Consider the following 20,599-nt stretch of genomic DNA (forward strand, 5'->3'; position numbering starts at 1 on the left):
CATAGAAAACATAGTTTTATTTCAGAACAACTTTGGTACCAGCAGTTACTTAGATTTTCAATGATGACTCAAAAAGGCACAATAGAAACAGTCACAGTTGTTGGTGAAAAGTACAACTAGCTACGGACATCGCCAAAGCCATATCATATGTTCACGTCTAGTCATCCCTGATATTTATATGTATTATCTACGCCAACTCGATAAACCGAGAATCACAATACAGGTTTAGGTAGGAACGCACACCAGGCGTAACCCGAGGTGGAAGCTTGGTCTGCACTGCCCATCAAAAAACAGGGTGGTGTAACGAGCCAGTGAGCCAAGGCTAACTGGAAGTGCTTTTTAGCTGCCCTAAAAATTTATTGTGCTGGATTCGCCTTGATCCATTCCTCTCCTTTGGCGATGTTCTTGTTAAGCTCTGGTATGGCCTTTTCCAAAAGAGAAACTTCAAAATCTGTCATATGTCCCATTCCCAAGTTTTGATTTACTCCATTTTTCTGCAACAAATATTATGGACAATCAAATAAAAAGATAAAAATGTTACAAGTTGAATAGCCTTCTTCTGATTTCAGCATTGCTATTCTACAAGAACACAAGCTCTTACAAGAAAATTCAGTCAGAACTCAATAATTTATTTTCTCATAAGGTAATTAAACTATCATAGGTAAACATTATACACACCATGCACTTGATGTGGCTATACTTTCATCACAAGTGAACAAAAAAGAGTTACATAAAATATAAGAGTGTAGATAGCTGATAGGCTTACCCCGAGCCTGATTGGAGTTGCAAAATACTTGCATTCCGTCTCATCTGATCTGACGAATGTGCATTCAACCACATCTTCCCGGCCATTCAAAGCATCTAGCAAGGAGCCAGTGAACTTTGCCCCTGCGTAGGCCATAGATAGTGTTGCCGAACCCTGCAACAACACCCATTCCCTTTTGTTACTTTGCAGAGAGGCGTGCCCAAAGGTCTCTTAATCTGGTACAAGTTTAAGATTAACAAGATAAAACGGTCTGAAGCTTTCACTGGGCACAATTTGAAGCTGCATCTGTCTTTGTCTTTCTTAATTGTTATTGCATGTCTGAAACAAGTAGACACTAAATTCAGTTTTTCCCAACCAAATTTGCGGTTTTGGAGAGAATATTAGCAAGGGATGTAATACTTACAGCACCGGCTTTCGCTTCCACAACTTCAGTTCCTGCATTCTGTATTCTCTCGGTCATCTTTGCTCGCTCATCCTAAACAACAATATTTGAAAATGCAGATGCTAGTTCTAATTGATCTACTACCAGTACAACCCAGTGATGCACAAGCAGACAAATCTAGTTCTGGTATGACTTGAACGTTTTCAATTATGTTTCTCAGTATGCATTTTGAGGCATTTTCACTTGCGCCAACTTACCATGGCAATGACTTGTAAAATGTATTCAACATGTCTCTTCATGCTATGCGGTGATACACGTCTCTCTAATATGAGGCGAACAAACAGCAAATATCACTAGTTGAGTGCAAACTTAGTTATGTTTTTATTATTTCAAATAGTAAATGCAGTGCTTTAACTAAGACCTTCGCAATGAAAATAAGTTTAAAGAAGAGTGGAGCAGATCAGCTATATAATTATTATAAAGGGACTTAAAAGTTATTATGCAAGTGTGTCCATAATAGAACTATGTATCAAGAATAAAGACGACTGAAAGAATTTTGTTCTTTGATTATAAACTGAGCAAGATTTTACTGTTTATCAATTCATTAAAGGTTGACTTGTAACAAAATTCACATTACAGTTATTTGATATGAAAAGATTCAACATGTCTTACTCTGCTGTGTTGTAGGTGCCAAATATGTCGAAATGTGATTACAAGCTCTTAAAAGCTATAAAACGAACAGTTAATCGCAGCCACACGAGACCGCCGTAGATTGAATTCTCTTTCCAAAACGGCTCAAATGCGACGTAGTTGTGGGAGATGGTTTCTGTTTACACTTTCATGCAACCCTATTCGTCGAAATATTTTCACAAATATACTTTACGCATTCAATAAAACCATGTCTATTGTTCTTACGCATCTGTTTTATCGTCATTGTAATGCTGTCACTTTTAGCACTGATATCTTATAACTTACCGTAAAAATTCGTTTAATTTTTTAGCCTTACCTCGAAGGAGTACATATCATTGTCTGATAATCATGACGAGCCTGTTGGTCACCTGTGATAATCGAAAAGTGCTGCAAAAATTAATTGCGAAGTATTTGGTCACGTGATCAGATTACGACTTGACGATCGAATAATGCCAAAACAAAACTGTAAAGTAGCGAGCATCTATATTTGATACGGGGTCTTCGGTAAAACCCGAAGTGTTTGTCATAAACTAGTGTTACGATAAGTTTTATATTGAGCATTTTATTGGCCTTTCTATTCACGTGAGAACATCACATGACAATAAATAAATTTCATGACTACGTCAGAGAAATAAAGAGATTCCAATCTACGGCGGCGTTTTGTTTTTGAGCTTTTAAGAGCTTGTAATCACATTTCCACATATTTGGCAACTACAACACAGCAGAGTAAGACATGTTGAATCTTTTCATATCAAATAACTGTAATGTGAATTTTGTTACAAGTCAACCTTTAAAGAAAGTTCAATTTGAGCAAATAGAGCTGCAGCAAACCATAATCTGACAAATGTCAGTATGCTGAGCAGTGATTTTATCTTGTGGTCCTCAGGTGTTAAAGATGTGATAGCGTCAAAAAAGTCGATCAAATGATATTTAGACCAATAAAAGGCTAAAACATCGCTACAATTTGATGTCATTTTTGTCTTTGTAGACTAGCCCTGCCCCGAAATGTAAGCTTTTGAATGAGATCATTTTTTAAACGTTCAGATTCTAGCGGGTGCTTTATTCGTGACCGAGCGAATAAATATAAATCAAACATCAGCAGCATAACGCTGCTGATGCCTGTCAGCTCTAACCATAAGCTGTCTGCCCCAAACTTTAACCACCTGATGCTCAGAAAACTTTGAGTCACCTTCGCAGGAACTGGAAGCATTGTTACGATTCTGTTGTTGGTCAATAAAACGTGTCGATGCAGTAATTCAGTAAATTAACAATGTCAATTAGTTCATCAAATATCGATGTTGATGCGCAATCTAGTAATTGAGAAAAACCCCACCTTCGAGATCACAGACATCGCATTTTACGAGCGATAACATTTATTATGGCCGATATAAAAACTTCGTGCTGATGATTGTCTAAAGAAGAGATCTTGTATTTATCGCTCGTGGACTCTTTTCACATGTATCACTGTACTTTGTTTTTTCGTGAGGCCGATCTATCGTTGTCTGCCATCTTTATGGACAACTTTTATCGTTAAAAACACAAAGCTTCTGCAATTAATTTGCAAACAATGCTTTTGTTTGCAAATTTTTTGTTTTAGCATTAAAATAACACCGAAAAATACTATCAATCAAGAGAATGACGATCGTTTTCTACAGAGATGGCGGCTTTTTCATGGACGAGCGGATGTGCAAACAGGGTGATGACATAAAAAAACGATGGATATGGTCACGAATAAAGCACCCGCTCAAATCTGAGCGTTTCAAAAAATGATCTCATTCAAAAGCTTACATCTCTGGACAGGGCTAGTCTACAAAGACAAAAATGACATCAAATTGTAGCGATGTTTTAGCCTTTTATTGGTCTTAATTTCATTTGATTGACATTTTTGGCGCAATCACATCTTTAAGCCACACGAGCTTGACGGAGTCATTAAGCGATATGTCATTATATGGGTGCAAATACACTACCTCCGTTACGACTCAACGTCATGAAGGGAGGTAGCGTAATGTTATACTTGCTCAATTGTTAGAGCAAGAGTTAGCTCTTATTAGTAAGCTTACTCAAATTATCCATTGGCAATGCACCAGGCTAATAGCAAGTGGCAGATGACCACATTATCTCTCATTGTTTATAAGCTGATTTTTAATACCCACGCAACGCCGGACATTCACTAGTTAATCTATAAAATAGTCTGTTTTAAACAAATGCACTAAGTTCAGAATTTTCAGTTGCTGACCAATCTAGAATTACCATAATCATTGTGAATGCTATATTTTAATTGCTAGAGATCTCACCATGATTATCATGGCAGCAGTTGATGCTGCCATGTGTGATTGGGACTATTCCCACTAGCAGATAGTTGGTTTGAAAAATCATTATCATCTATATCTCTTGCAGTTACTTAACATTCCTTATGTACAATTTCTATACAAAACGTTGCTGCTGCGCTGCTAACTAACCATGTTTGACTACACCAGAAGCAGCAAATTGATATAACAAAAACTACACCTAACTTTGAATGCCGCAACACTGAAAATACCTTTTGTAGAGGTGATCACAGACAAAGGATTTTACATTCACAGTTGCAACAGCGAGTACTATTTAAACACAGTTAGTCTAAGTGATTTTGTTCCTAAATTATTTAAAAGGAAACATCACGAGGAGCAGAAATGAAGTTTATGTAAAACAACACTATAGGGCAGCTTGTCATATTTATTCATGCGTAACATATTGTTTTACATCACCATTCTTCAACTTTAAAATACTTGAAATTTAAATTTCCCTCCTTTTCAATATGCCTCTCTAAATGCATTCAATACAGAATATCAAGAGAAATAACACTGTACAAACGTGCCCGTCACACACAGACGCACACGAATCATCGTCTTTTCTACCTGTAACACCACGATAGCCATTAACATCAAAGTAAAAGATGCAATTAACTAAACAGAATAAAGCTATGGCAACTCACTCGGGGGAAGGAGACTTGCGGTGATGCTTGAGATATAAGGGGTACAATTGTCTCCCCGCTGTGTCCTCCGATTACTGGCACATTCACATGAGCCACATCCAGATCCTTAATTCAACAAAAATTGTGTTATGCAAGCAAGTAGAAAAGATTGTGCATATTATCCCGTGTTTCTTAAACCAGTAGCGAGTGAACGTGAAGGTAAATTCACATATAGGATGCTTGTTAAGCTGTTTCTCAACTTTGGGAGACCTCTTAAGACTTATCAAAATGTAAAGGTTTTACAAACATAAGCGCATTGGAAAATGACGCAGAGTATTTGAGTGCAACCACTCAGTTATTCACCTACATATGGTCTCTTGTGATATACACTTGTACAAAACCAGCATTGTGAGGTCACTAATACAGAAAATGTACTTTGATATTTATACATCAATTGAGTATTTAAACGTCATATTGTAAATTATGTTAAATAAACAATATGAAAACTTGATATATCGAAGGAAACTGGAAACCACCTAAAGAATTTGCGCTTGATGTCATAACTATCTTTGATTGATTATTGGAAAACTAAAAACACTTTACAAATTAGAGCAATAGTGCAATATTCTTTGTAGTGATTGTGTAGACAACATCAGTCACCATAAAACATTTTACAAAGATACCAAGAGAAGGCAACTGCAAAAATTTAAACAAATTTGTATGTTATAAAAATGGTAGATACTCATCTTGGTATTGTTTATCAGTAACCTACACATATACATAGAATTGTCTTTTTTAGTTTCTAGCTATATGATTAACGGCAACAAGTTTAGGGCAATTCAAGGCTTGGGAATGTTCAACCAAGTTTTTCAAATAATAGCTTTGTGATGTGGACAACGAAAAGGTTGTTGAGAAGACAAATCATCACAAATATTAAAATTATTGAACGTAATTGCAAATTAGGAAAAATCATGAACAATAGAGATAAAAAATTGTCTGGAACAAATTGAAACATTTATCGTGATCAGCTGACAAGTGTAGCTTTATAGTTTATTTTAACAGCAGGAAACTATTATTGGTGCTGGTGAAGTCTTACTTGTCAAAATTTGCATTCCAAACAAATAATTATTAGATTATGGTTAAAATGAACAAATGAGCTTTTAATAGACCGCTAATGTAAAAGCAAATCAATGGGTTCGAGTGAAACATTATTTGAATCCACTAATACAACATTAAACCATAACTGTCACGTACAACTTTTATCGTATTTTCTAAGTAAATCAGACACGCTGATTCCGATTTTGTTCTCAAAAAAAGTTGATAAAAGTTGTACGTGACAGTTATGGTTTAATACAATAGCCACTCATATAACGTATACCTCCTATAATGTAAAATCCACATAACAAAGAACTTACGTCAAGTTTTTACTTCGTACAACATAAAGAATTCCATATAACATAAAGTGTCAAGTCGGTACAAATTCTCAAATTCCATTTTTTTAACAACGAAAATCTCGTAGCTAGCTCTAAAAATATCAATATCTCATGCTGCACTTGCAAGAGAAAACGACGTACGCATAGGAGTCTCTATTATATATACTAGTACCCTGGCAATCTAGTTCGCCGTTAGAGATCCTCAGGTGTGTCGACAAAGCACAGGAATATTCATAAATATTTGAAGGCGATCTATTGGCGCAGGCGTTAGTGTTGATATACCAAAATAGTTTTGCCGAAAGCTATCTTTTATCCTAGTCTCGAACCCTGGTGATGGGCAGTCGGACAGACCGCTCCTAATACGTATAGTAAAGCCATATTTTGTGTTTTACTTTCAGACATGGAACATTTTGCAATATTTTTCCTTTGCCGAATCAACAATGCTGTCTAGACAACATGAAAATAAATGATGTAATTGACATTGAAGGTGTGCGCTACCCTTAACATTTTGTAAAATTACAAAATGTTAAGAAGAGAGCTTTTTACATTTTGTATTTTGAACCATAAACATGAACCGAGTGAAATTGATAGAAAAAAGTGAAAGACTTGTCGATACAAATCCTTAACGCTACAGTTACTGTTCAGTCTTTAAATTAAAAAAAGTCCCGACTTAGTTTCTTTCCTTTTGACAAGGTCAAAGGAGTAGGTTTTGAAAGATCTTGGAACGGATTAGGCAATTTACATGTATTTAACTGTTTGTATCTTTGTTGTCCAGGAACGGATTATTTACATTGTAGGAGCGTCTACTGTACTTATTAGCACACTAATGCTGCAGTGAAACTATATCAGTGTTGTGAAATGCTGCATCTATAGGGATAATTGACTTGATTAAACGGAGTGAGACTATGAAGTGAGCGAATCTGAAGCTAAGATGTAAATTAATTAGCTTTACCTTAGCCTGAGCAATAAATGTGTTAGCACGGACTACATCAAGGGTGGTAACTCCAAATACCCTCTTTTGGTCATACACGCCCCTCTGTTTCAGCACCTCCGCTGCTATTGGAACTGTTGAGTTCACCTGCAGAAAAGGTATATTATTATACAATAGAAATAACACGAAAAGAAAACATAGAAAATGTGATGAGTAATAAAACAACTACGTGTAGTTTATAATAAAATTGCTTCCTCATTGTATCATTAATTACAAACAATACGTCCATGGTATGCCCGTTACGTATTGAAACAATCTTTCTTAACATTGGCTTGCTACTAACACTTTTCCCTTTGCTGAAACGTGCAAACGGTAGGAAGAATATTTCCTTGATATTCCTATCCGCTCTAAGGGTGGTCACAAAACACAAGAAGCAAAACTTTCGCATTGATCGTTTGAGTAAAAAACGGTCGCAATAGTCAAAAGGGAAAATTTTCCAAACTAATGACTTCAGTAATGCTTGATTTGGTTAAGTTAGTCGTAACCGAAACATCTGATTGGACAACATATAAGCAATCAATGTAATATTCACTATATTTCCATGCTGTAGTGAACTATGCATTATCTGTGCTCTCACAAGATGAAGTAAAAATCAAACGATATAAATAGAATAGTTTGCTAATACATGTAAAACAAGATTTAGGTAGAAAGATTAATTTCTTTAACCTGTCCTGTAAAATTTCCTTAATAAACTTTGGTTCGGACTCATGTAGACACTCGTTAAACACGAGTTGCTTCGGCCAAGAGTTACAATTCAAAAACATATTTCTGCTTTAGAATGTATTAACTAATATTGACACACTTGTTGGTTGCCAAACACAATAGGCCCCAATATTTTCAGCATACGCTCTATAAGAGTGGCTAACAAGAATAAATGACATTGATCTTGCGGAATTTTTGGCTGACGATAGCTATCATATTTGGGAAGATTTCACATTACATTTTGCTGTAGCTTTCAAAATTGGAGCAACCTGAGAAATTTTCACTAAAGGCATTGGTGGATATGAACAAAGTACTAGAGAAGACAATCTAATTTGTAAAAGGTGTGTATCAATTTAGGGCCATATACAATGTAGATCTCTAATTGGAATAATTAGCTGAAGGGTGCACAAATGCATGTACAATAGCATAAACAATGGCGGATTTGCATTTCATTGCCTCAAATTACAGTCAAATGTCTCATTCAGGCTAATCTTTATGACACTCCAAAAGCCTAAAAACCGGCCTCCTGGAGACCCACAACAAAAAGTGTAAGATAGGTTTGGAGTTGGTACAACCCTTAACAAAATGCTGAAACAAATGCTGTATTGTATATGGTCAATACCTACAAAACGCATATTTAAACAGAAAATCAATTGTGTTGGCAGTTTTACAGAGGCTCAATTTATCACAGTGGTTTATGTTTTTTTATTTTGAATATTAAATTCTCACAACAATGATAACTCCAAATCTGACTACCAATGAACTACAAAAACATTCACAGCGTTCTTAACCTTATCTGAATAAGGTCTTCGGCTATTCCAGGGAGAACTTCTTAGATTTATTAGTGAAAACTTTAGTTTGATTTGTTAGTGACAATAGTTTTAATTTGATTGGATACTTATGAAACTGTGTCTAAACTAATAGCGATTGTTACAAAATAGATTTGCTAACAGTTTTAAACAATTAAAAAATGCCTGTAATCTAATTGTAGTTATTATCTGGAATGGTTTGTTTTAAATATTGCTAGATTTTTATGAACTAAGGGACCCACAGAGCAATGGTGCGACCAATGTATAGCAGAACAATGTACAGCACAGAATGAGTATATACATGTAAAAACTATAATAGCGGCCAAAGTGTTAACAGTAAATTGAATTGTTACGGACTTAAAATGATAAACCAGTAAATACGCAAATCAAACTTTTAACTACCAATCTGTTCTAGCTGCAGAGGGAGGCGCTGCTCTCTCTCAATGGAAATTCCAAGAGAAATAATTATTGAAGTCAATGTCAAGTCAATGTGGACAAGTCAATGACAAGTTGTCCACAAAAAGTAATTTGTAGTGTGACAATACTTAGGTTCAAATTTATCATTTGACATCGAAAAATGTGAAAGCAAGTTCAACCTCTAAAATAAAAAATCCAAATGATGAATAGACACCATCTAACTATTTAGTTTTGTTCATATCTGTAGTCATTGACAAGAAATGTTAAAACTGGTCTTACTGCGATGTGTTGAGGGAGTACATAGACATTAAGAAATGGTCAAGTAGCGTTTCAAGCCAAAGCTAACCACACCCTTTTATCAATTATTTCGCGTTATGACCTATTTAGAGGAACTTTGTGTCACCAAAGTTGACAGCTTCCAGAGTTGACAGTGTAAATTGTCATTATTTTCCTTTGACATTAATCTTATAGATTTTTTTTTGCATTTACAGAAATGATGTGTAACTGGCACTACTAATCAGTTTTTGGGATATATTGACACAGACATGACAATACAGCAGTAAATCTTTGGTTGGTAACTCTTAAATTATCCTGTTGCTAGAGGGGAAGCAGCACAGTTCGGTCAATGATTTGGTGATTATGGATTAATAAAAAACTTACTGGATTAGAAATGATACATATCATGGACTGTGGGCAGTACTTGGCGCAAGCGTCTACCAGGTCTCGTACAATAGAAGCATTTGTGTTGAACAGATCATCTCTGGTCATTCCTAAAAGAAACTTATGTATTGACCGTACTTGCCTTGAACAAGTTTTAGCTAATTCAGTACAAGGAGTTTATGAATTTCAAACTTTCAGTCCAAAATTAAAGATGAAGCTTTCAAGGCAGGTGCCTAATACTCAGAAATAAAACTTGTTATATAGATTTGTAATAATAAAAAAGGTTGAACTTTTGCCCTGATGTACTTTAGAAATAATATCTACACTTACATTTTAGACCAATGACAACAACTAAAACTGAATAGCCAACAAACTACTAGAAACAATATTAGTACGACTGACAGCACAGATGGTAGTAAAATGATCACAAAATGTAGAAATATGGTGATTAAAATCACACTTAAATTGCCAAGTCATATCAATTGCTAACATAATCACAAAAAGTGCAAGCACGGCACATGAAAATATTGTAGGATAGCAAAGACACAAGGAACTTTTGACTTGAAGATAGTTTTTTTAGCTTTCATTTGAAGATGCAACAATTTTTTAAGGATGAATCAGCAGTAAAAAGCAACTCCAACTGTTTTGCCTACATGTACTTCATTCTCAGAGGATGGGAGACTGTACACAGTTACATCATTTACAACTAAGCTATCAGAAACACCATTAATTTACAAGCAAGTTTAAGATGCAGCCAACTCTTGTCTACATTATACTCACACAGACAATACAAGTTTAGACTACTTGGTATTAAATGAAAAAAAATAGTGTTATTGGTTTTTCCTATGCTAAACATGTAAAATCCAATGCTCATGGAAGAACATATACATGTATAAAACGATAAACTACAAAAAAAATCAGCAGTATATTTACATATCAAAGGGCGTACCCTATCTTCTCTCATGAAAAATCAATACATAAAAAATTACATCATATGAAAAAGCTTCCGCAATTTTGCAAATAGTGAAATAAATTTCAATTAGCAAAACAGACTTCATTAAATGCATTTCTAGGCCTGCAGCTATATCGTGTGCATAATTTTTATGCATTTTTGGCAATAACAAGAAAACAGTTTGGATGCGTTTCCAAAAGGAATTGTAATATGTTAGATGGCTGTTTTAGGTTAGTATTGTATTAATAATAGATAACTAAATAGCGGAGATATGGCAATCGCTTGAAATGGAAAATAATTCATTCCGATACGAGCATTTTGAGAAGGGAAACAGTGAATGAAGTCACCTTATATACACGGTGAAGTACCATACACTATACTACAAAAATCAGCATCATTCGCCGCTGCTCACTATAGATAGCAAACAAACATTCGTTTGAAACAAACAGCTTTTGTTAAGAGTGACAAAGTGGAAAAACTAAGATGCCAAGTTAACACTAAATTTGGTGGTGTTAATTCTTTTTAATAAAACAGGGTTCAATGATACCATTACGAAAAGTACAGCCTACAATTAAAAAAATGTTCCATGGATATAGAGCAAAATACAAAGTTGTATTTAGGATTAATTTTTTATATAATTTTTTATTCAAACTAGACATTGAACACTGCTATCAAAACTTGCGTTTATTAATACTAACTTCCACAAACCTTAGAGCAAAATTAATACGTACTAAAAAGCTGTAGGCCCTATCTCAGATTTTTTGGATAACACCAAAATAAAAGATTCAGTGAACAACGTCTGTGACATTTCTATAAAACTATAGTTTCTATCAAACATCGTTGCACGTATCACGTTCAGCCATTCACTAACTCATCAACAAAGATGTGTAGATAACACGACATAGTAGAACTAAAAGCATTTATTTTCACTTTTTAAAATATACCATTTTCAGAGCATAAAATGACTGAATGCTTTCTTCTACTAGCTGCAGTTGGATTTTTCAACAAGTTAACAGCAAATGAAAGGAGCGAGTGAAAGCTTGTGTGATTGTCAGCTTGTTGAAACAAGCACAGTCAGAAATGCGCGTCAACTTGAAATATTTTTGATACTTGTGAGTGTAAATATTGGCTTATCTGCATTCAACGCCTAATGAGTTGGTTTTCGCAGGAATAACAGAAAATTTCAACATTGAATTCAATTTTGGTATTTAAGCTGAGCGGATGTTTGCGTGAGAATCTTGTCGATGCAAAAGGAAAGTTAACTCCTATAGAATATATATTGTAGTGTTCGCCAAAAACAAATATTGATGCTGCTCGAAAACATTGCCAAGATTGATAGATAAATTGTAAGTATTCATTGCAGCTACATGGACATCTTTCCAGAAACGGCAAGATGTATTTAGAATGAATCTGTTATTAATTATGTTTATTCATATTTACCTTCTCTGCAACATCTGATTCCTACCTAATTAGCATAAAAATCCCTTATATTTAGCAAGCTAGCAATATTCAACAGGAAAGGGTAGCTAACCTGGCTTTCTTGGCACACCAGCTGGAATAACTACTACGTGAGAGCCTGTTAAACATGCTTCCAATTCATCTGTGCCCATATGACCAGAAACCTGTGCTGGTGTACAGATGTGACTGAGATCTGCAGCAACTCCAGGTGTATGTACAATGTCAAACAATGAGAGATGACTAATTAGTGGGTTATTCTTAAGAAGCAAAGCTAATGGCTGTCCAATTCCTCCAGAAGCTCCAAGAACAGCCACTTTCATCGAATCTCTCTGCAAGCAAAACCCAATCATAATAAAATTACATCTTGTGTGAGCTGAGCTGGCTAGTCAGATAATACACTATTTGCTATTAATGACATCAAAATATATTTTAAGCAAAATCTTTCATTTTTTTATTTTTCTTTAGCAACGAGCTCACGTGTTACCACGGAAATTATTTAAAAAACGTAATCCTTGTTAAAGTTATCAAGATAAGGATTTGGCAAAAGCTTTCACAAAAGATCACGTCTGCTGTTACGATATACTGCACGTTTTCATGCCTGATTTAAAAGACAAGATCTGCTAAAACGATAGTTACAGAGACATTTGTGTGCACACAATATTATGCATAGTATAAATCAAAACAATTGTGAAAAAAGCAATAGTTCTTACATAAAAAACACTAATAAACAACAAAAATATCCGTGCACCAAATTATTATCATACACCAACCTGCAAAATTAACAGGAAGCGATAAGATAGGAATTTCTAGTATTTTACCTTAGCTGACGCACAAAATGTTCTAACAAGGGTCGCAGAATGCTGAGAACATGATTTAGTCAAAATTCTTGAAAACATAGTGAGTGTGAAAAGCGCTTATATGTTAAGTCGGTTAGAGTGATGGGTTTAACCGGCCGGGTCACGTACACTATCACGCACAAATAGAATGTCTAGATGCGATCTGTAATTTGACTGCGGTACCGGTAAAGAAAAATCTGCGAACCCCTTAAATATTTTATTTACAGAAGATTATTTTACGAAAACTAACATTTGTATTTTTAGCATAAAAACAGCAAAATACAAGTTATTAAAAATGTAATAAATTATTAATTTCTTTCTAAGTTTTCAAATAAAAAATCTAACACGTTACCTATTTTGTGGTCATTCCGCTCCTTCTGTTGTTCGCTCGTTTTTAGCTAGCCTGTCTTGACAAACTGTTGTTTTGGCGGAGTTGTCCCCCCGTCAAACAGGCGAGCAACAACGTTGTGTTGCTCGCCTGCTCGACGGGGAGGCAACTCCGCAAAAACAACAGTTTGTCAAGACAAGCTAGTTTTAGCGTTATGTGGGATCGTTTTTCATAGTACTGCCGTTTATGATGTCGTCATGATAGATAATATGAACGATTTGTGATTATATTATTTGCTATTAAAGCTTACCTAAATAATGATTTTATATAAGCGCGAACGTGTGAGTCGCTGCAATTTGCCACATACAGTGGTTAGCATGGTGGTAAATAGCTGGCATCGTCTACAGGACCCTGTGCTGTTTACAATCGCTGATTTTTCTATATGGTAATAGTCACGCCCATCAACGTTAGTGTTACAAAATATTTATGATTTCTACGCTGATGAATGACCAATGGTTACATCGCACGAAGCTATTATGCCTAGTTTTCCAAGATTTGGTTCATTATTAGTAACATTTTGTTTGGTAGTTAAACTAACGCATGGATTTGGTTACGATTACACGTTAATGGTGCCTGCTGGACAAAAAGAGTGCTACTACCAACCCATTACAAATCGTGACACAGAAACCGAGTTTGAATACCAGGTTTGTGGTATTCATTTTCTGATATAAGTGAGGCTGTACAATGCTGCAGATATGAAAAAAACACTTTTAGGCTGCATATAGTTACAATTTTTCAACGGTGGTAGTTTCTGCAACTCTTATAGCCATAGTGCCTAAAATACCTCTTTGCACAAGCTACATGTCATTGACTCGTAGACCAATGGCAACTTAACTAGATGTAGGCGTACTAGCTTTTCTCAATTTTAGTTAAGGCGGTAAATTTGTCTGTCAAATCTATGCCAATGCACTTGTTGAATTTCTATCCTTGTGAGCTATAGGTTCTGCTACTCTCTATTTTGTGTAAAGCTGTAGTCATAAACATATTTATTTTATCGTTTCTAACCTTTTACTCTACCTTCATCGGCTTGGCACCTTATCATTAAGCGAAATTTATGGGTTATTTTTACTTGTCTCGTCATTCATTATAGCAGGATGTTTCTTGTCATCATGCCATATGCATCAGCTGCCATATGCATCAGCTTTTGATCCTGATGCATTACTGATGTTGTAGTCATTGGATCAGACACCAGTCAACTTCCAAATACGGTCTCCAAGTAATGTATATCTTGTTGCAGACATTCGCAAAGCCCATAATGTTCATCCGTAAGTTGGCTGTAGAATTCATTCTTGATACATATACCTCCCATGACAGAAATAGCTGTAAATATTTTTAGATGTAATGTATTCCAGTGATGCTTGTTCTCTAAGTAGCTTTTCTCATCTTCTGACATTTTTAACTTGCTTCATAGCAACCTCTTTCACAGATTGTTTGAATTTTATTACATTTTATCAACCAATCATTTCAAGTTTTATTTAAAATGGCAAATGAGGACATAATTTATATAATGAAAACAATGTCAAATTTGACATTGAACCACGCTTTACTGTGTCAATCGAGTCATAGGCTTGTATTGTTAAAAATCTTACATGAAACAGCTACAAAATTTTTGCATAACTTTATATATAAGACTGGCTTCACAAAAATTTTTGTTACCGGCCTAGCAGACAATCAAACACTTATAAATAATTTTTGTGGTAAATATTTTAATTCATGCATTGTGTCTTGCAGATTGCACTTGAAGGAGGTAGGTATATATGAGGTTTGTGTGGTAAATCGGTATTCCAACACAAACAAGGTTGTCTACCTTGGTCTATACTCAGATGCCCCCGACAGTACATGGCCTTTTAGACAGTATGAAGAAAAGGCAGAGATGGAGGAGAAATTGGAGCAGGTTGAAACTATCCTCGAGATGTCCGTGGAAGAGATAGGGGTATATACTTGGTTATAAGTCTTGCTTGTGGTATGGGGCTGCATAACGATCTTTGTTACTATGGCACAGTTTAACCAAGTATTTCAGTTGCATTATTTTCTGTGCGAAGACTGTTTCTAGCCTGCATTCTACTTGGGTACTTTTAATTAGCATCTACCAAACGCTCTACAGAATCTACTTTGAAATCTTAAGCTTTGTGGTGAAATGGGTGCAGTTTTGTTTGTTTAAAGCTTATGCCACTGCGTATGAAACCTAGCAGCAGGTGGTTGGTGTCACTACCTATATAACCTATCAACAGGTGGTTGGTGTGACTATTCTCAACTCAGGTGGTTGGTGTCAGTATTGTCCAAGTTGGTGGCTGGTGTAACTTCCCATGATCTTCATGAGCAGGTGGGTGCAGCTAGAGCAGTAGTCGTGCTCAACTTCAAAACTAGGCTTCTACTTGCTGATAGGTGTCAACAGCTTTGATAATAAATGGTTGCGTAATTTAATTTGTTTAGTTTTATAAAAAGTCCCTCAAATGCATATTAAAATGAACACACTACCCTTTATTTGTCAATGGCCAAACAATCTCAATTTCACGTAGTAAGCTGTAGCAAATGCAAATAAAATGGTTTCTCTCGTCTTTATGTTTAGAAAGTTAAAAGAATGTCTTATTTGAAGAAAATATAACAATCTTATAATTTTCAACAAACATAAATTTTTATACTCTGCATAAAGTCTTGGTTTCACTTGATTTTACCTGTCTTTTCTTGCTGTTTACTCAAATGTCATTCCAATTTTGTTGATAAAAAAATTTCCTGTTCTGTTTGCAGAACACTTCAACCCATTTGCTTACTAAAAGTAACGAACTAGACATTTACAGTCATGATGGTAATTGTTAGCACCCCTAGATATATTGAGGTATTTTCTGAATTGTGAGCACTGGTTTGAACAAATTCTAACAAATTCTAACAAATTGTGCATCAAATGAAAGCTTATGATACAGGGAATCTATTTTCACAGTTGATGTATTAATTAATAATCACTGGATGAATACAGTACATGTTTAATGATAATACAACAGAAAAATGACATTTTGATACAAAGGATTATTACCGTACTTTTCGGACTATTAGCCGCTAGTTTTTCTGATGATTTGAGCCATGCGGCTTATATAAGGGTGCGGCTATTCTGTGGCTTTTTCTTTCATCGCTAGGGCGCATTAACCAGAATCTCCGGTTAGTGCGCCTCTAGCGGTGAAAGAAAATACGAAACAATGCTTAACGGTACTGTTCCATTAGGAACTAGGTTAAAAAGCGTCGATTAATACGAACTGTGCCGTTAGGCACTGTTCCGTTTTAAACAGGAAAGTTGCTGCCGTGTTAAAAAACACCGTTCTGAGTTATGCGGCCCATACAAAGGTGCGGTCTATGTATTGTTTTATTATCATTTTTTGGAAAATAAAGCAGATGCGGCTTATAAGGGTGCGGTTTATAGTCCGAAAAGTACGGTATTATTATATGGTCATCTAATTTAAATCACCAGATTCAGACAGAGTAAAACCTCAGCTTTCTAATAATGTATAGTATGATAAACCTAATTAAAACAGTAAAGGGATTAAACATAATTACCACCACTTGGAGCCAATACGACAGAGGGACGATTTCGGAGGTGCTAACAATTACCATCATGACTGTATAAGCTGGGCTGACTTGATAAGCTGAATTAGCAAATAATGTATCATAGCTTGGCAGTCAATCTGCAGCTAACAACTCCTGGCGCAGCAGCAATCCAACTGCAGTATAATTAGTGATAAAAATCTTCTTTTGGATAATATTTAGGAAGCATGAACACGGTCCCAAGGTATTGAATACATGTATAAGAGCTTTGCACCGGTGTATATCAACTCCTCATTAGGCTGCTTGCGTTGTGTTGGTAGAAGTCGATTGAAGGAATGACAATTCAAGCCGATAAGATGAGGTACCTGCAGCAGTCTATTAGGACTTCTAATGTTAAGGACTTCATCGTGCAGAGGATGAACTACTCCAGAGTGAACACATTCTCTGGTATGCATCTCCTACCTCATCTTTCTTTTCTGATAACTAGGTATTAGAATTGCTGTGAGTTCGTTCCTTGAGGATTAGCCCTTTCGCTGCCAGGTTTTACAGTTGTGATCATAATAATGGGACCGCCTGGTAATTTCATAATAATATTTTTCATTTCTGGCATAAACTCCCTTTCCCACTAATCTCAGACCATACATCTTTGAAAAGCAAATTTTCTAGACATTCTGTCTACTACCAAGGCTGGACTCTAGTAACAAAATCAGTTTAATGGGCATCCATTATATCCTATCAGGTCAGTCTAGGCTTATGATGTCATACCAAATGCTAGAAATACTCTAAAGGAACTTAAAAACACCACCAATTAACTTTTATAGAGCTATTTTCTAAAATTATGTCAAATTAAGTTACGTTTTCCATAAATTTAAACATCATTTTTTATAATTTTTGTACCGCTTTATGCCGAAAATGGCATATTGTACCAAAATCAAACTAATAAAGCAAATATTAGTTAGTTTTACATAATATTTTTATTCGGTACATTCTGAGCTTTCCATTGATGTGCATATTGTCATAATTCACATAATACTGACGGAACAATATATAAATTAACAAGAGAAATGTGTTTATTGTAAGTGGTCCCATAATTACGATCACCACTGTAGATCGCAACTTTGCCACATTAAATTAGGCTCTTACGGCTTTAGCAAGCAGCATGCTGTTCTGTTGCATTTGATATCAAACAAATTACTACTCAAACTACTTCTAGTTTATGTTCTAGCTACCTAGCATATTCATGAATTCTATAAAATGCTAATCTCTTACCATCACGGAACTAAAATAGTCTAACCGTAATTTAAGTGAAAGTGTATACATTCATACCTCTACATACGAGTGCCCCATTATCGATCAACTCGAGATACGAGCTGACTTTCTAGCAAGGTTCTTTCTTGATATACGAGTAATCTTTGAGATACGAGCGTACGAGATGGTTCTCGGTGTCTACTACACTATATGGCCAAGTATGCGGGAGACTGCTTTTGAGAACAGCATCGTTCGGTATTTCTCTTCGAATCAATTTGGAAAAGGTTCTTAACTTTTTAGCTAAAAGTTATAGTGTACGCGAGGCAAAAGCACATAATCGGGAACAGATACTAAAAAAATGATGACAAAATTGAAGTGAGTTTAGTGAAAGATTAAAACTTATTTTCAAGTGTGTTTAGTAAGCTACATTCATGAATGTTAAATTCAAAGTTTCTGTTACATAGCGTCACAAATGTTTAGTATACCGAACACGCTGCTCTCAAGTCTGTCTCACTGCCGTTATTCACAACGTCTGTTTCGAAGTTAATACTGCATTATGTGGTGTACATAGCGATGTTACATTTTATTGTAGATTAGAACATCTAAATAGGTATTTATTATTTTGTTAGTGTAGGTGCTGAATTAGGACAAATTCAAAACACTTTTTCTGCTGCAAAATCCTCTTTAAGTAAATTTTCATAATATGGTAATGGATTAATTTGTACTTTGTTTTTTATAAAGGACATAGAGCCTTGAGACGCAAGTGAATTGACATAATACGCATTACACTCGTATGTTGAGGTAGTGACTGTATTACATTTATTAGTGATTTATACAAATGACTGCAACACAAAAGTGTGTCTCGACCTTGAATAATCAACAAAATTGTAATGCACTATAAATGCAATTGTAGTGCCCTATAAATGCAATTGTAATGCATTATAAATGCAATTGTAATGCATTATAAATGCAATTGTAATGCATTATAAATGCAATTGTAATGTATTATAAATGTAATTCTAGTACACTATAAATGCAATTGCAATGCACTATAAATGCAATTGTAGTGCACTATAAATGCATCAATAAACTAGAATGCGCTATAAGCCATTTATCATCTGCTTAAATGCAAATGCATTATTTCATCTGTGGTGACCCAATTCTATATTGTTTTTTTATTCCAAAACACTGGCACCCAAAACTGAGCGTTCAACTTAGGAATTGATGCATCATTTATCTTAGATACTAAAGACTGATGAAATATTATTTACCTCACAAAGTTATATTTTAGAAAGGAAAAAACGTTGATTTACAGTAAGTGTGCTTACCTAAACTCGACTAGTCTTATGTGGAAGTGGGTGGGAAACTCCAAATTTTTAGTAAATTGGCATAAAAAGGAATAATGTAGTGGCAATGCTGGCACTAATTATTATTTGACAATACAAAGGAGCTTATTGGATGGTTTTGAGTGTTTCATTTAAAAAAAACAGATTTTCCAATGTATCTATTGCTTTGGTGGTAACTGATTCTTCCTTGCAGACATTGCTAGTTTCTAAATGTGTTATAATAGCCAGTGTCTCAAGAAGCAATGCTATAAGCGCTCGAGACGGTTCCTGCTAGTACATGTTAAGTGTTTCTGCATGCTGACCACTTTTGGAATTGCAATCCACTCAAATAATTGTGAGAATGTCGTTAGCCAGTTTGGTTTGAGTGGAGCAGCTTGCAATATATTGAATTGGATATTAGTTCGATTAAACTTTGTCTTAGTGTTGGTTTTTAAAGTAGCATTATGTGTTTTTTATTACCTTTTATATTGTTTTTATTTTAGGTGTTCAACTCGTAATCATGGTTGCTGCAAGTTTGGTACAAGTGTACACCATAAGGCAGCTGTTTACGAGCAATCCAGCGAAAGATCACAACATGAAGATGGCAACATAAGACCACGATCTGATATACATTTGTATTTTTCACGTTTTTGGACATTTCATTTCACTGCAGTTTTGCCATAATTTGACCCTCATATGAACATTGGTTGTCCTACACTGTAGTCGTTGAAAATAAATGTCAGATCTTTTCAGTTAATGCCTCCATTCCCTATACATGTATACTGCCTTCATGCAGTGTTTGTGGAAGTGCTTACCTAGGTATACCTAGTGCTTACCTAGGTGCACAGGTATAAGTTTTAGCAGTGTAGCCAGAAAAGAGATTTTAATGTTGTGAATTTTAGAAATGCAGTAGCGTGTGGGAACAATCGTATGTCACGAAATTACTAAAATATGAAGTACATGTGCTGCAGTAGTTGAGCGATTCTTCTCGTTGGAGTTGCATTCTCACTTAATAGCTTTCAAAATTCATATAGTTGTCCTTTGTCAACCATTAACTG

The 20,599-nt window shown here is 35.2% G+C and overlaps 2 protein-coding genes across 2 annotated transcripts; one reads left to right on the plus strand and one right to left on the minus strand.

The window, feature by feature from the left end:
* Positions 1-13,199, minus strand: LOC137391528 (malate dehydrogenase, mitochondrial-like). Its single transcript, XM_068078032.1, has 8 exons — positions 13,029-13,199; positions 12,284-12,539; positions 9,801-9,910; positions 7,174-7,299; positions 4,810-4,914; positions 1,170-1,241; positions 767-919; positions 1-494 (listed from the first exon to the last, which is right to left on the minus strand). Exons 1-8 carry the CDS (start codon positions 13,104-13,106, stop codon positions 357-359), a joined length of 1,038 nt encoding a protein of 345 aa, XP_067934133.1. The 5' UTR covers positions 13,107-13,199; the 3' UTR covers positions 1-356.
* Positions 13,200-13,858: 659 nt separating this feature from the next.
* On the plus strand, positions 13,859-20,293 carry LOC137391531 (transmembrane emp24 domain-containing protein 5-like). Its single transcript, XM_068078034.1, has 5 exons — positions 13,859-14,078; positions 14,608-14,699; positions 15,166-15,367; positions 17,289-17,415; positions 20,045-20,293. Exons 1-5 carry the CDS (start codon positions 13,887-13,889, stop codon positions 20,152-20,154), a joined length of 723 nt encoding a protein of 240 aa, XP_067934135.1. The 5' UTR covers positions 13,859-13,886; the 3' UTR covers positions 20,155-20,293.
* The last annotated feature ends 306 nt before the right edge of the window (positions 20,294-20,599 follow it).

The sequence above is a fragment of the Watersipora subatra genome, chromosome 3 (assembly GCF_963576615.1).
Source record: "Watersipora subatra chromosome 3, tzWatSuba1.1, whole genome shotgun sequence".
Lineage (NCBI taxonomy): Eukaryota > Metazoa > Bryozoa > Gymnolaemata > Cheilostomatida > Watersiporidae > Watersipora > Watersipora subatra.

What these genes read in the sequence shown, in the direction of transcription:
- LOC137391528 (XM_068078032.1), bottom strand. Translation starts at nt 13,106, where the DNA reads ATGTTTTCAAGAATTTTGACTAAATCATGTTCTCAGCATTCTGCGACC. An exon ending in CATTTTGTGCGTCAGCTAAG is followed by an intron (nt 12,540 to 13,028) that starts GTAAAATACTAG and finishes TTTTGCTTGCAG; the next exon opens with AGAGATTCGATGAAAGTGGC. An exon ending in TGGTGTGCCAAGAAAGCCAG is followed by an intron (nt 9,911 to 12,283) that starts GTTAGCTACCCT and finishes AGTTTCTTTTAG; the next exon opens with GAATGACCAGAGATGATCTG.
- LOC137391531 (XM_068078034.1), top strand. Translation starts at nt 13,887, where the DNA reads ATGGTTACATCGCACGAAGCTATTATGCCTAGTTTTCCAAGATTTGGT. An exon ending in AAACCGAGTTTGAATACCAG is followed by an intron (nt 14,079 to 14,607) that starts GTTTGTGGTATT and finishes CTGATGTTGTAG; the next exon opens with TCATTGGATCAGACACCAGT. An exon ending in AAAGCCCATAATGTTCATCC is followed by an intron (nt 14,700 to 15,165) that starts GTAAGTTGGCTG and finishes TGTGTCTTGCAG; the next exon opens with ATTGCACTTGAAGGAGGTAG.